Here is a 13233-nt window from a genome sequence, read left to right on the forward strand (position 1 = left end):
TACACCAGAGTTATCGCTAACTCAGGGAATCAGTGAAGTGTTACATGAGTCTGTTTTCATATTCTAGTTAGGCTCTTCTGGACAGTTTAAAGCAGAGGTCTCCTACCTTGGCCCTGGCCCCAGTCCAGTAGGTTGTACAGATCACCTTAAAATCATTTTGTTTCTGGAGTAGAAACGTTATTAAGAAAGTTATTAATCAATGAAGTAAGTAGTGTGTTCAGTCAAGCCTTGAGAGTTGCTGGACACTTTTGTTCCAAGCATTCTGTAAATTGCTTAATTTAATAAATCAACAGCTTGATTGATCCCAGTTCAGTACACCCTGTACGGGACCCCAGTCCATCTGGGCACATACTGTACACACACACACTCACACAAGGGCTAATTTTCTCAGAAGACAGTTAACCTACCAGCATGTATTTGGACTGTGGGATGAAACTGGAGCACCCGAAGGAAACCACGCGAACACAGGGAGAACGTGCAAGCTCCACACAGAGAGTGCCCCAGTTCCCGAATTGAACCCAAAGTCCCAGCACTGTGAGGCAGCAGTGCTAACCACTGCGCCATCGTGGCGCCCTATCAGTTATTCCAGTTCTACAGAAATTGATGATTCTTTGCTTCCCTGCTAATTTGGGGGTTTTATCCAGGATCCGAGATAGAGAACAGAGAACAGTTTCTCTTCCCATCTACACTGTAGTCTTCTGCTGGAGCATTTATGTCATGGGCCGTGCTTCTCTCCCCAGTCTGATGTTCTGGACCAACTGGAACGAGCAGAGGCCCAGCATCATGCGTGCCACCCTGTCCGGGGGCAACGTGGTGGTGATCATCGGCAGCGACATCCGCACGCCCAACGGCCTGGCCATCGACCACCGGGCCGAGAAGCTCTACTTCTCCGACGCCACGCTGGACAAGATAGAGCGCTGCGAGTACGACGGCTCCCGGCGCCACGTGAGTCCTCGCCCGCCTGCCCGCGTGGGCGTGCCCGTGCCTCCTAACCGTGCGCTCGTCTCTCTTAACGCTTCCCGCTTGCCTGTTCCTCCAACCCAGGTGGGCACACTGTGCCTTTCTGCTTCCTTGTTGTACGTGTTAAAATCTAAAAACAAACCCTGAAACCTGTAAAACCTTTTCTTGCTAGTGGACAAAAAATAAAAAGGCACCGTTCCTTCGGGTGAGATGTAATACTGAGGTCCTGACTCTCCATGGTCATTGAAAATCCCAGGGCGTTTTTTGAAAAGAGCAAGAGTTATTACCCAGGTGTCCTGGCCAAATTTCTCTCTGGCCTTTACCAGACATGTCCTCCTAATAGTCCCTATCAACGAATTGGCTTCATCACTCTGTTCTCCTTCCCACTGATAGCTGATGTTCAGTGAGTGTACATGCGCATCACCCAGGTGGGGCTGCACATTGGTGGTGGTAGTGGGATTCCCCATCACCTGTAAAGCACTTTGAATGGAGTGTCCGGAAAAGTGCTATATAACTGTAAGGATCGTTAGAATTTCCATCCAAATCCAGAAGCATTCAATTAAAAAAACACGCGCATCAGCTCTGATTCCGCTGTCACATCATTAAATCTGCTGATTCCGTACATCTGTTGTCAAGTAGACATGCTGCGCCTTCGAGAGAGAAAGCATGTGTGGGTGCCTGACGGCCTGTCTCTCTTCTGCCCCCTGCAGGTGATTCTGAAGAACGAGCCTGTGCACCCCTTCGGCCTGGCGGTGTACGGAGACTACATCTTCTGGACGGACTGGGTGCGGCGGGCCGTGCTGCGCGCCGACAAGTACGTGGGCGGAGACATGAAGGTCCTGCGCGCGGACATTCCCCAGCAGCCCATGGGCATCATCGCCGTGGCCAACGACACCAACAGCTGTGAGTCTCCCGGCAGGGCAGGAACCGGCCCGTTCTCTCACCAGGCTGCCGGGGTCCCAGCACCCCCGTCTCCTTCAGCGCCCCAGGGAGCTCCAGACCCCCCCATGCCCTTTTCTGAAGAAGTGACTCCTCCCTTCTTCTCCACCATTTGAGATGGTCAATGCCCTCCTATATATTAAGTTCCCAATTTTCTGTGCTCTAGGAAAAAAATATTCCGTCCCCTTCCTCTGCCTGAGTGCAACATTCCTCTGGGTGCAGGTGTTAGTCTGGCTGCTCTCCTTTGCACTGCCTCCAGGGAGCCTTATCCTTCTTGTATCGTGGTCATCAAGAGGGAACATGATGCTCAAATCGAGGGGTCTAATTTCAGCTTTCTGTAATTTGCTGTACAATTTTTGTGGAGGTCAGTGAGGTTCTGCTCTGTGTGAAGGAAAGGGGTTAGCAGAGCTGCGGTATTCCACCCTCTCCCTCCTGTCTTCCCCAGGGGTGAGCGAGTGCGAGAGAGATTTGAGAGCTCTCCCCAGGCTCATTGTGCATGGCTGTTCTGCAGCAGCTGATGTAATTAGGTGACAAAACCAATCTCCCTGAGGAAAGAAGGTGCCCAGACACCTGGGGCCTCCTGACTTTGCCTTGTGAAATTGAATTTCTACCCTGGGCTCTGTTCTGTCTGCACGCCTCCTCCCTCCAAGTCCTTCTCCCCCTGTGTTTCACACAGAAGTGCTGTCAGTGTCCGGCTGCTTTTCATATGAAGATTTCAGCAGCCGTAGCGAATCCCATTTAGATCCATCGCATTACATTAGTGCCGTGGAGAGGGCTGTGTTAGCGTCTGTCGAAAGGCTGCACTTCACAGGGGATCTGCTCAAATTCAAGGAACAGGCCTGCTTGCAATTTGCAGAGCCCCCACTGCGCATTTTCCTTTTACTTGTTTCTTTCTATGGCCAACTTGTAAAACCCAGAGTCCTGCATTCCAGAATTTCTGCTGGAGGTGTAGAGAGAGAGAGGGCCACTAACACTCTGCTAACACCCTCATCTGCTGGCCTCCTGATCACAAATATGACCAGCAGACCAAAAGAAAAACTCAGAAAGCCCCTTAAAAGTGGAAAGGTGGGGGAAAGAGTTAAACACATTTTAAAGATATGAGAAATTGTCTCTCCATGCTGTCAGATTTTGTTTTGCCATAGCAAGGTGTAAGTAAGCCAAACTCCATTAAGAACAATTTTATCCATAGACTGCAGCCAAGTGTGATATAATCCTTTCCCCCTCTTTTTAGGGTGTATGAGTTGAGACACGTCAGGAGGCTGTGGGCTGTGTTTCATGGGTCCTAAAGCTTTTCTAGGGAAGAGCCTGAAATAATAGTTCACTGCTATGGATACTGATCCATCTTTCCAGGGAAGCGGGGTGCTTTTCTGGGGGACGGGGGGGCCTACAACCCTCCCACATGTTCTATCACATGGCAGAATAAGACATGCCCTTAGGAAATGCAGCTTCACACCTCTCTGCCCCACGCTGTGATACATCAGATTGCAGGGACGCAGGGGCATGATCTTCCCAGGCCACTTTGCCTTCCTAGTTTAAGCGTAACCCCGGCGGTTGATTATGCAGATGAAGCAGATGAGGCGAATGTGTGTTTATCCTCATTTCCTCCTCCTCTCTGTCCACGCAGCCTTCCCTGATGGGAGGAGGCATAAATGCATTGTCCAGCACGTGCCGGGCAGGCTTGTGTGCCAGAGCCCTGCAGCTGGCGCCCGAGACGTGCCTGGTGTTGCGGTCTTGTGGCGTCTGAGCTGACCCTTTCTGTGATCTCTCCCCCGGCCCCGCAGGCGAGTTCTCTCCGTGCCGTGTCAACAACGGGGGCTGCCAGGACCTGTGCCTGCTGACCGCGGAAGGGAGGGTCAACTGCACATGCCGTGGGGACCGCAAGCTGATGGACGACACCACCTGCAGCTGTGAGTGACTGGCATGCACGATGCACGGCGGGGGGTGGGCGTTCTTGGTCAATGATGTTGGCTGGCAGGATTGTGATTGGCCCCTTAATGAATAGGTTAATACAAAATTAATTAAAACTGATTGAACGGTGTTTGCAAAAATGAATTCCTCTCCAAACCTGAAAAACCTTGGTTTTACTTGGAGGAGTTAAAACTGATTGCCTAGGGGGGGATTTCCAGTCTGGTGAAAATTACTGTGTGACTTTTGCCTTTTGATGAGCACCGGCCAGTAATCTGGCATGCAAAGTCCTCCCTGTCTCTCTTTCTGCAGGTGAGTCAGAGTCTGTTCTTCCCCCACATACAGAGTGCTGATCGATCAGCAAAGTCTGGCAGCAGCAGCTCCTGAGTGCTTAAGTATCAGTTTCCTCAGCCAGGATCACTCTAATCACCCTCCCCCCATACCTCTCCCAGGGAACTCTGTCCCAGTAGTGGGAAAATACATTTAATTCAACACTGACACAAATGACAGCGGGTTTTGCAGAGGTCTGTCAGTTGGTGTGTTTGAAAAAGCGTGGAGGTTCTGAGCACACAAGAAGTCCTTCCGTTAACTCCAGCTGTCGGCATCAGGACAGCGTTGTTAACTGTTGTGAGTTGTGCGTGCATCAAAGCTCATGCCATTACACCCCCTGCCCTGCATAGACAGTTAGGGGTACCTTTGTCTGGCTGAAAAAACACCATCACATGTTGTTGTTGTAAAAGGAGCCTACAGATGCATGTCAATATAGTACACATTTTATTTTATTTAGAGAAAATGATGCCCAAAAAGGGCAATTTGTAAAAAGTACAACTTACGCTTTAGGTGGGAATCAAATCCGAGAATTCTACCCCTGAACCTCCCATGTGTCACTCTGATTAGACGAGCTAAATTAAAAACTACAAGCATTTAATTTTCCATTACAACAATAACAGCAGCAAGTATTAATGGGAAATGTAGTGAAAATGAACATGTTATTATTTTTCTTATATTTCCCCAAATAGCCACAGCCACAGCAAGTTGACTGAGTTAAGGAATTTGATACATAAAATGTTTATGAAGAAGGTGGATTACTATGGTGTACCTTTTATGTTTTCAGCTTCCACTGCAAGCTATATAAATATATTAATATTGTTAAATTAACATTGTTAATTTATGTTTAGAAATATTATTTTATTATTATATATTTACTATTTATTTTTCTTTTCAGCTGCCAAAATTCATATTAAGTAGATTTAAAGAAGTTATACAATAGATTAAATGAAGCAACCATTTCACTAACATCTAACGCACGCAAGTGCCGCCTGTCGATCTTCTTGGGCAGTGAAAAGCTGAATCCGGCATGCTGAATAATACCACGATACAGCACAGGTAGCTTACCACACACAAGATCTGTACATTTTAACTCTGTCTTTTATCCTTTTGCACAAACCTTTTGGTGTCACTTTGGGATAAACCAGCTGTTTGTTGGTTTGTTGGTCATGTTGAAGCATGTCCCGGTGATCTCTGAATTTTTTTTCTTTGTTTGATAAATGGCGCCGCTTTTCCACCCCCCAGCTGTGAACTCGACCTGCAGTGTGGTGGAGCAGTTCGAGTGTGGGAATGGCGACTGCATCAGCTACAACCTGACCTGCGATGGAGTCGCTCACTGCAAGGACAAGTCTGACGAGAAGCAGTCCTACTGCGGTGAGTCTGCCCATCCACGAGAGAGCTGGGCGTCCTGGTTCTCTCCCCGCTGCAGGAATATTTGTTCCCAGCCACAGCCAGCATCCAGGCGCCGCAGCGGTAGTCAGATTGCTCCAGATCTGAGCTCCCTTAGAATCGGAAGGATAGCTCTCACCCTCAGTTTGAAGGATTTAATGTACTACTGCAGATTACAGTTCTTCCCATCCCTAATTTAGTGGATCATTAATCCGAGACACAGAGACAGTTTTCCTATTAACTGGATTGTTACTTATACTAATACTTTACTGTAATAAAAACTTGGAAGAGATTAGAGAGGGGAGCTGCAGCAGCATGCCAGCTGTGAAAGAAGATTTAAAGGATAGGTCCATGCTGAAAATCCCCATGAAGAAGGCTGATGCGAAACCTTTCTTATTTTTTACTTGCAGCATGAAGATAGCCTCTACTTGTTCCTTTTGAGCTTCTTGTCCAGATGCAGATCAGGCATTAGAAAGTGGTCTTTGGCTTCTGGCAGACATTAGGGGTTTGTGTTGCCCAGAGCAGGCGGGAAGAGTGTCACCACAATGCTGTCCTTTTCTCTGCAGCCAGCCGCATGTGCAAGAAGGGTTACAGACGCTGCATGAACGGTCGCTGCGTAGCCCACCGCTACTGGTGCAACAGCGTGGACAACTGCGGGGATAACTCGGACGAGCTGCCCTGCAACAGTGAGTACGGCGCTTCACCTGCAGGGCAGCGCTCACCGGTTTCACCCCCGGCTCCTGAGACACGTGTGATAGTGCCTTGATGTCACTGTCTACCAATCCTGGGCAGTGGCAGTGCTGCAGACTGGGTAACAGAGGCTGCCATAACCCCTTTTCTGGGATGTATCGGCATTCCCGTATGCTTCCCATCACAGTGTCCAGGTGTGAGAACCCCTGATTTAAGCTTCCATCCATCCATTTTATAATCACTTTTCCTGTACAGTGTCACGGGGGAGAGCCGGAGCCTATCCTAGCAAGCAATGCAATAACCACTGCACCACCGTGCCACAGGGACTTGTATCTGAGAGAGCCTAGCCTCAGCCTTTCTGGAGTGAGCACTGCACAGGGCTGTGTTCGTGACTTGCTCTGGTCCCTGATGCCTCTCTGCAATGCGTCTGTCTGACTCCCCGCAGTGACTCTGTGTACCATGGAGGAGTTCCAGTGCCGAGACGGGAGCTGCATCTCCAACTCCGGCCGCTGTAACCAGGTGATTGACTGCGAGGACGCCAGCGACGAGATGAACTGCAGTAAGTCTCCATGGGGGGGATGTTGTCAATATCTTTACAGGCAACCCCCAGCTTTGCAAAAGAGCTACTTTCTGCATGGCCTTACATAAATCTGAAATGTATGCAAGCCAGAGTACACTCTTCTACAGTAAGTGCATACTTAGAGCCATTAACATTATCATTATTATTATAGTACTGTAACCATACAAATTCACACAGGTATAATGTACAGTACTTTCATAATACAGCTGTGCTCTTGCAGAGCAGTTTACAGCACACTGACACACTTCTTCAGCAGTGAGTAAAAGGTAACACTTTCAGGAGATGGGCTCATGAGGCGCAGTGGAACCAGACTGTAGCGGTGCCTTGGGCTGGAAAGGTCTTTGCGTACCTGCATTAGAAAAGAACAGAAATGTCAAAGCAGTCACTGCCTAGTACAGTCACTTAGTCCTGCTTTTCCCTTTTGCATGCCTGTGGTAAGAAAAAACAGCCCAGCTTCTCTGTGAGCATGTGTGTCAGGCCCTACATAACACACAGGGTATGTTGGTGAGATGTCGTTATTTGTACTTTGTGCTTGTATTGTGCTTCATGCACACTATTCCTCAATTAAAGCTGCACGTTGTCGACCTTTTAACCGCGAGAAGAGTTCTGATTTCGATTATTCTGTGCCCCACGCGAAGCCTCGACGGACTGCTCCAGCTACTTCCGCCTGGGGGTGAAGGGCGTGACCTTCCAGAAGTGTGAGATGACCACCCTGTGCTACGCACCCTCCTGGGTGTGCGATGGCTCCAACGACTGCGGGGACTACTCTGATGAGAGGAACTGCCCAGGTACAGCTCTCCTGCCTGGCCTGCGGCCTGGTCTGGGGCGTCCCGGGACACTCAGTCACTGTGGAACTCCAATGCGTGTATCCTCTCTAAGGACAGGCCTGCGCTTGCTGTCATGTCTTCGCCAGCCCGGTCTGTCCCATGATGCTGTGCTGCCTTCCCAGAAAGCAACACTCCGCTTCCTCTTTCTCTATCCAATGGGTGTTGGGGGGTTGTGCAGACACCCTCTTGGCGTTGTTTGTGTTGACGTCTTTTTTGTGTGTGTGTGCGTGTGTGTCTTGTGGCCTCTGGAGCAGACAAGCAGAAGCTGAAGTGCCCGACGAACTTCTTCGCCTGTCCGAGCGGCCGCTGCATCCCCATGAGCTGGACCTGCGACAAGGAGAACGACTGCGAGAACGGGGCCGACGAGATGCACTGTGGTCAGTAGGGCAGCGGGCCCCTCTGGGATCTCCGCAAGGTGTTCTCGCAGGCCTGTCTGGAAGCGCAGGGGATAACCCATCAGGGGTCACTGGCCATTCAAGTCTGCCGCCATTCATGTTATATCATAATGTGGGCTAACGCTATGGCTTCTGTCTGGCCAGCACCAGGATTCTTTTCAAAGTCCTCTCAGGTAGTTCTAAGCAGATCCACTACGTGTGCACACAGGAGACCCAATCACCCGTTCAAGATCTTTCAGATAGCGTTTGGGCTTTCATATACGACTTTCACTACACTGCCTGTCCTAAACGGATCAAGATCTCAATAAAGTGAGGACACTTTTCTTCTGAACCCAGTTTTAGGGTCAGTGGATCCAAAAGAAAAAGATGAGAGAAAATATTTGTCTCTAAAGGGGAGGATTGGAGTAACAGGAATCGAGCAGATGTCAGCTATTTAGAGAGATGAATGCCAGTGAGCAGAGGGTTAGGATTAGGGTATATTATACCCTATAGGGTCACCCTAAAACAATTTACGGTTACCTGTTGTATTGATAGACTCATTTGGTACTTGTTTATATGGATGGGCTTGCTGTCTAGATTGCAGGGACCTTGTTCCTGTCTGGGATGTGAACTCAGCAGTCCAGAACCCTAACTTCAGCTGTCCCAAACTAACAAGCAGAGGCTGATCAGCATTGCTGTTTTCATTCTGGCTGTTATGTCCTATTGAGAGTCCTTAAGCCGATCTCAGACTCTTATTGGTCACGCTGTTAAGCCAAACTGCTTCTCTGACCTTTGTGGACTCCCTTGCTGATCAACCTGATCAGATGCTTGTTTCACAAGACAGAGCGCAGTACAGAACGCCAGCTGTGCAGCTCTCCTGCTGCATTTCCGAGACCTGCCAAATGGGGGCACTCAAGAAGCCCATAATGCTCACGGGTGATTTAAACTGGGTGTAGCAAACACTCCTAGCCAGGGATCAGACTGCACTCAGTACGCAGGCTGCAGTGACTTTGATCTGTCGCATGTCGGCAGTTCAGTGCGGGCTGCTCTTGACGGACCTTCCCCCCCTGGTCTCTCCTCCCAGATAAGTTCTGCTCCTCCACCCAGTTCGAGTGCGCCAACCACCGCTGCATCTCCAGCCGCTGGGTGTGCGATGGGGCGGACGACTGTGGCGACGGCTCGGACGAGGACAGCCGGTGCAGTAAGTGGGAGAGCGGGCGGGCTGCTTCAGAGGGGGCGTGCCCGCGTGTGCTCGCTGGCTCCCCCCTGTGGTCACATTGAGCAGCTGCGTGCCACGCTGCAGGCGCAATAGTCACGCAGGGCCTTATCAAAGCCAGGTTCTTGGTATACTTTATTCATGTAAAAACACTCAGGTTTATTCATATTTAATGCATCACAGTATATAGGACTAAATATATGTGCGGATGTAGCTGGAAAAACAAGTGCATGCATGCACTCTACATCCAAACATCTGGAAATTTGTCAAGTTCCGTGTCTGGTGTAAAAGATACAGGCCACAGCTTCTCAGAGTCCAGGTTGATCATACTCGCAAATGGAAAGGCTTGGTTGCATGCTGAGTTTGGCACTGCAGGTCAGTGGCACTGCACAGTAGGTTTTCTTTGGTTTGTCATTCCCTGGCACCCTGGCATTTTGACTGCTTGGTTGAGCCTTCCCCCAGAGGCTTGGGCTCTCTGAGACAGGTGAGCAGCAGGCACAGACCTGGTCTGCACGTGGGCAGTGAGGTTGTGCCCTGTGTGTTGGGGTTAATGGTCAATCAGGAGCTCTCAATCCTGGGTCTGGAGAGAGACTCTTCTGCTTGTCGTACCAGCTGAGTTCTCAACCTCCCGCAGCTAATTGCTGCCCTTTTAATTGACTCGTCTGCACTCCGAACGGCCCCACTGCAGGTGTGGGGGGGGTCATGTTCTTCTGTATTCTTCTCAAGATGTAAAGTGTAACAAAACGTGAGACCTCTGTTCATTCTGATTCACGTATTGAGCGGTTGCTCTCTCCCTTTATGTCTAATTAACCATTAACAGGTTAATTGTCCATTAACAGGTAATTAATGGAGTCCAGGGTTGATGTTCATTCCAAAAATCCATTTAATTTTCCCAAGTGCTAAAAGCTGCTTGGAAAAAGGTGTAAAGAAGTAATTAGTTCAATTAAATGGATCAGTGAGTGTCGGTAATTGTTAGTGCCAACTGGAACTACTAATTGCTAGTGCAGGGGATGCTTGAGGCCGAACTTGAGAATACCGTAGACAGACAGAGAGCTGGAGAGAGTGGGTCAGCTCTGCCGTTTCGCTCTTCGCCCTGCTGATGAGGCCCTCCCCACTCTCGCCTCCCCAGAGACAAAGACGTGCAGCCCGGAGGCCTTCCAGTGTCCCGGATCCCACATCTGCGTCCCGCAGCGCTGGAAGTGCGACGGCGACCGGGACTGTCCCGACGGGGCGGACGAGAGCACCAAGGCGGGCTGTGGTGAGTGTGGGCTCCCTGTGCTGTCCGAGGAACCCTCTCCCGACAGCAGCACGTCGGCGCACGTCGGCGCACGTCGGCGCACGTCGGCGCACGTCTGCTCGGACACGTTTGTTTGTGGAGAACCCATTTTCAAAGTAGTCACTGATATATCTTCTATACCCTGTCCTCTCTGCACTTATGTTTCTGCAGTGCACAGAGTACCCCAGCAAAGCCCTCCACTTTTTTTTCAACTTTCTATTTAGTGATGAAAGAAACATAACCGAAACAGCAGAATAAACATTTGCCTTCATCTGACATTGTTGTCACATTGTACATATAAAATGAACTATTTACGTTATGCCAGCAGGGCCATACAAAAAAAAATACAATCGTTTGATAAGAAACACAACAAACAAAAAAGTCCACACAAAGCTATCACTGCATATTTTCTTATAAACTAAAATCAGGTCCCTGTAGAGAGATCAATTTAATCCATGTTTCCCAGTATTTGCTAAACCTCTCTGCCTGCAATCTGAGAGAAGAGGTTATTTTTTTCCATTATATAGGTCTCAATCACAACAGCCCTCCGCTTGTGAAGTTTGTTTTAAACCAGCCGGCTCACCGCACGTTTGCCAGGAGGTTCTGGGAGCCTCTGCGTTTCAAGTGTAACTCTGTTAATTAGCTGTTTAATTTATGTGTGTTTAATTCAGTCACGCTGGGGTAGGTCCATCTTTTTGGCCTTTTTGGTGGTTAGCTACTGGATCCTTGCGTGTCCAGAAAACAAATCGGTTTTACAGGACTGCGCAGAAGCTGTGTGATGGCTTTTAGAGCGTGAAGGAAGTTTTAAATTGCCAAGTGCAAGTGTGGCCAAATAGGTCAAAACAGGCAAGTGAGCTTCAACCCTGCGGATTGCAGGGAAGGGTTTCGCCGCAGTGTTCCGGCGCTGTGTTGAAAATGAAGAAGCTCGCGCGCGCCAGCCCAGGCGAGGCTGCAGGGGGCACTGAGCGGGGGGCCCAGACAGTGCCCTGCTTCCCGGTCATTGCTCTTAGAGCCATCCTCGGGGCTCTGCCTGAGAGAGGGCCAGAATTCCCCTCTGTGAGTTAATCCACGTCGCCTCTCCTCAGTGTTCAACAACACGTGCAGCGAGCTGGAGTTCATGTGTCAGAACCAGCAGTGCATCCCCAAGCACTTCGTCTGCGACCACGACAGGGACTGCAGCGACGGCTCGGACGAGTCCCCGGAGTGTGGTGAGTCCTGGCCCGCCTCCCTGAGCCACTGCCGATCATGGGGCGTCTCTCCATGTCGTTGCAGTGTTTTGAGTTGTGTGTTTGTGTAGGGGGTGTGTTCTGGTTGAATTCCATGCGTCCAGAAGCAGGCAAGCGGGCACCTGTTGTGTGGAATAGTTACTGGTTACAGAACGTACAGTAAGGGGATAGAAAGTCACCACCCCCTTTCAAAATCTTCACCTTTTGTTGCCCTAAAGCCCAAAAATGTTGTGTGGAATAGTTACAGAACGTATGTAGGTTCCGACTCGCTGTGATCATGATAAATCCCGGGGCGTTTCTCGAAAAGGTTAGGGTTGTTGCCCTGGTGCCCTGGCCAAAGGTCCCCCTGGCCTTTACCAATCGTGGCCTCCATTATAATCCCCATCTATGAACTGGCTTCATCACTCTGTTGTCCTCTCCTGGTGTGTGGTGAGCCTACAGGCTCTTCACCTGTACATTGGTGATGGTTGTGGGATTCCCCATTACCTGTAAAGGGCTTTGAGAGGAGAGCCCAGAAAAGCCCTATATAACTTGTATGAGGAATTTAAAGTATATGTGTGATATTTCAGCTTCAATAGCATACCGACATCAATATATGATCATCTGAATGTAAAACATAAAGGTTAATCCTGAATATATACTGGTCCTGAAATATGAAAACTGATGTTTATCGGAACTGAGAGAGATTTTTTAAAGCATTAAAGCTGTTTTCTAGCTTTTACATGAACCACAGACAGGGGGAGACACTTGTGTATCTGTGTTCTCCGAAGAGGCCTCCCTACACTGTAACAGCCTGCACTCCCTGGCTGACCTCTTCAAGTCAGTATTGATTATTTCTTGCGCTCTTAAAACAGTTTTCACAGTCTCAAAGATGTAAGAACCTTAGGTTGTCTTGTATCATTGAGCCAAAGGTTAGCATCATGCAAAGTCAATCACTTTAAAGCTGTTGATTGGAATTGGAGAGTTGGGCTTTGGGGTTCTGTTTGCTTTGAGAAAAGCCCGATTGCGGGCACTCTTCCTCACGTTACCGACCACATTTCCTCGTCCTTATGCGGCGCGTGCGGGTTCCTCCTCCTCAGAGTACCCGACCTGCGGGCCCAACGAGTTCCGCTGCGCCAACGGGCGCTGTCTCATCAACAGACACTGGGAGTGTGACGGCGAGTTCGACTGTCACGACCAGTCCGACGAAGCCCCCAAGAATCCCCGCTGCACCGGCTCAGGTGAGAGCGCCCCCTGTCAGGACGGCATGTGAAAAGAGCGATGGGGCTGTCCAGACAGCCAGCCTGTTCGAGGCCTGGCCTCAGAGTCCTCTGCATGTCGTTCCTCCTCTGATCTCCAGTTTCTTAATAGACGTGATTATGTGGAGTGGAAGTTGTTTTTCATTTGATCTGTTTTTGGATCATGTCTCCATCTGTTTCCTATTAAAAAAGACCCTCCAAAAAACCTATAGGAATTTGGCTCTTGAATTCCCTATGCCGGCTGTAACTTAACACTTCCTGTACCTGTGTCAGGACCTGTGGACTG

General features: G+C 49.5%; 1 protein-coding gene across 4 annotated transcripts in view; it reads left to right on the top strand.

Moving 5' to 3' along the window:
- Positions 1–13233, top strand: part of lrp1aa (low density lipoprotein receptor-related protein 1Aa) — a 181923-nt gene that overhangs the window by 132918 nt on the left and 35772 nt on the right. For all 4 annotated transcript variants that reach the window (XM_088914172.1, XM_088914177.1, XM_088914182.1 and 1 more), the window contains 12 exons: positions 741–945; positions 1671–1863; positions 3681–3806; positions 5377–5505; positions 6087–6206; positions 6656–6769; positions 7429–7578; positions 7872–7994; positions 9076–9192; positions 10337–10465; positions 11569–11691; positions 12789–12929. In XM_088914172.1, the coding sequence (XP_088770298.1) occupies positions 741–945; positions 1671–1863; positions 3681–3806; positions 5377–5505; positions 6087–6206; positions 6656–6769; positions 7429–7578; positions 7872–7994; positions 9076–9192; positions 10337–10465; positions 11569–11691; positions 12789–12929 (1670 nt within the window). The remainder of the gene's footprint in view (positions 1–740; positions 946–1670; positions 1864–3680; positions 3807–5376; positions 5506–6086; positions 6207–6655; positions 6770–7428; positions 7579–7871; positions 7995–9075; positions 9193–10336; positions 10466–11568; positions 11692–12788; positions 12930–13233) is intronic.

Source organism: Atractosteus spatula, chromosome 1, assembly GCF_055471065.1.
Source record: "Atractosteus spatula isolate fAtrSpa1 chromosome 1, fAtrSpa1.hap1, whole genome shotgun sequence".
In the NCBI taxonomy this organism is placed as follows: domain Eukaryota; kingdom Metazoa; phylum Chordata; class Actinopteri; order Semionotiformes; family Lepisosteidae; genus Atractosteus; species Atractosteus spatula.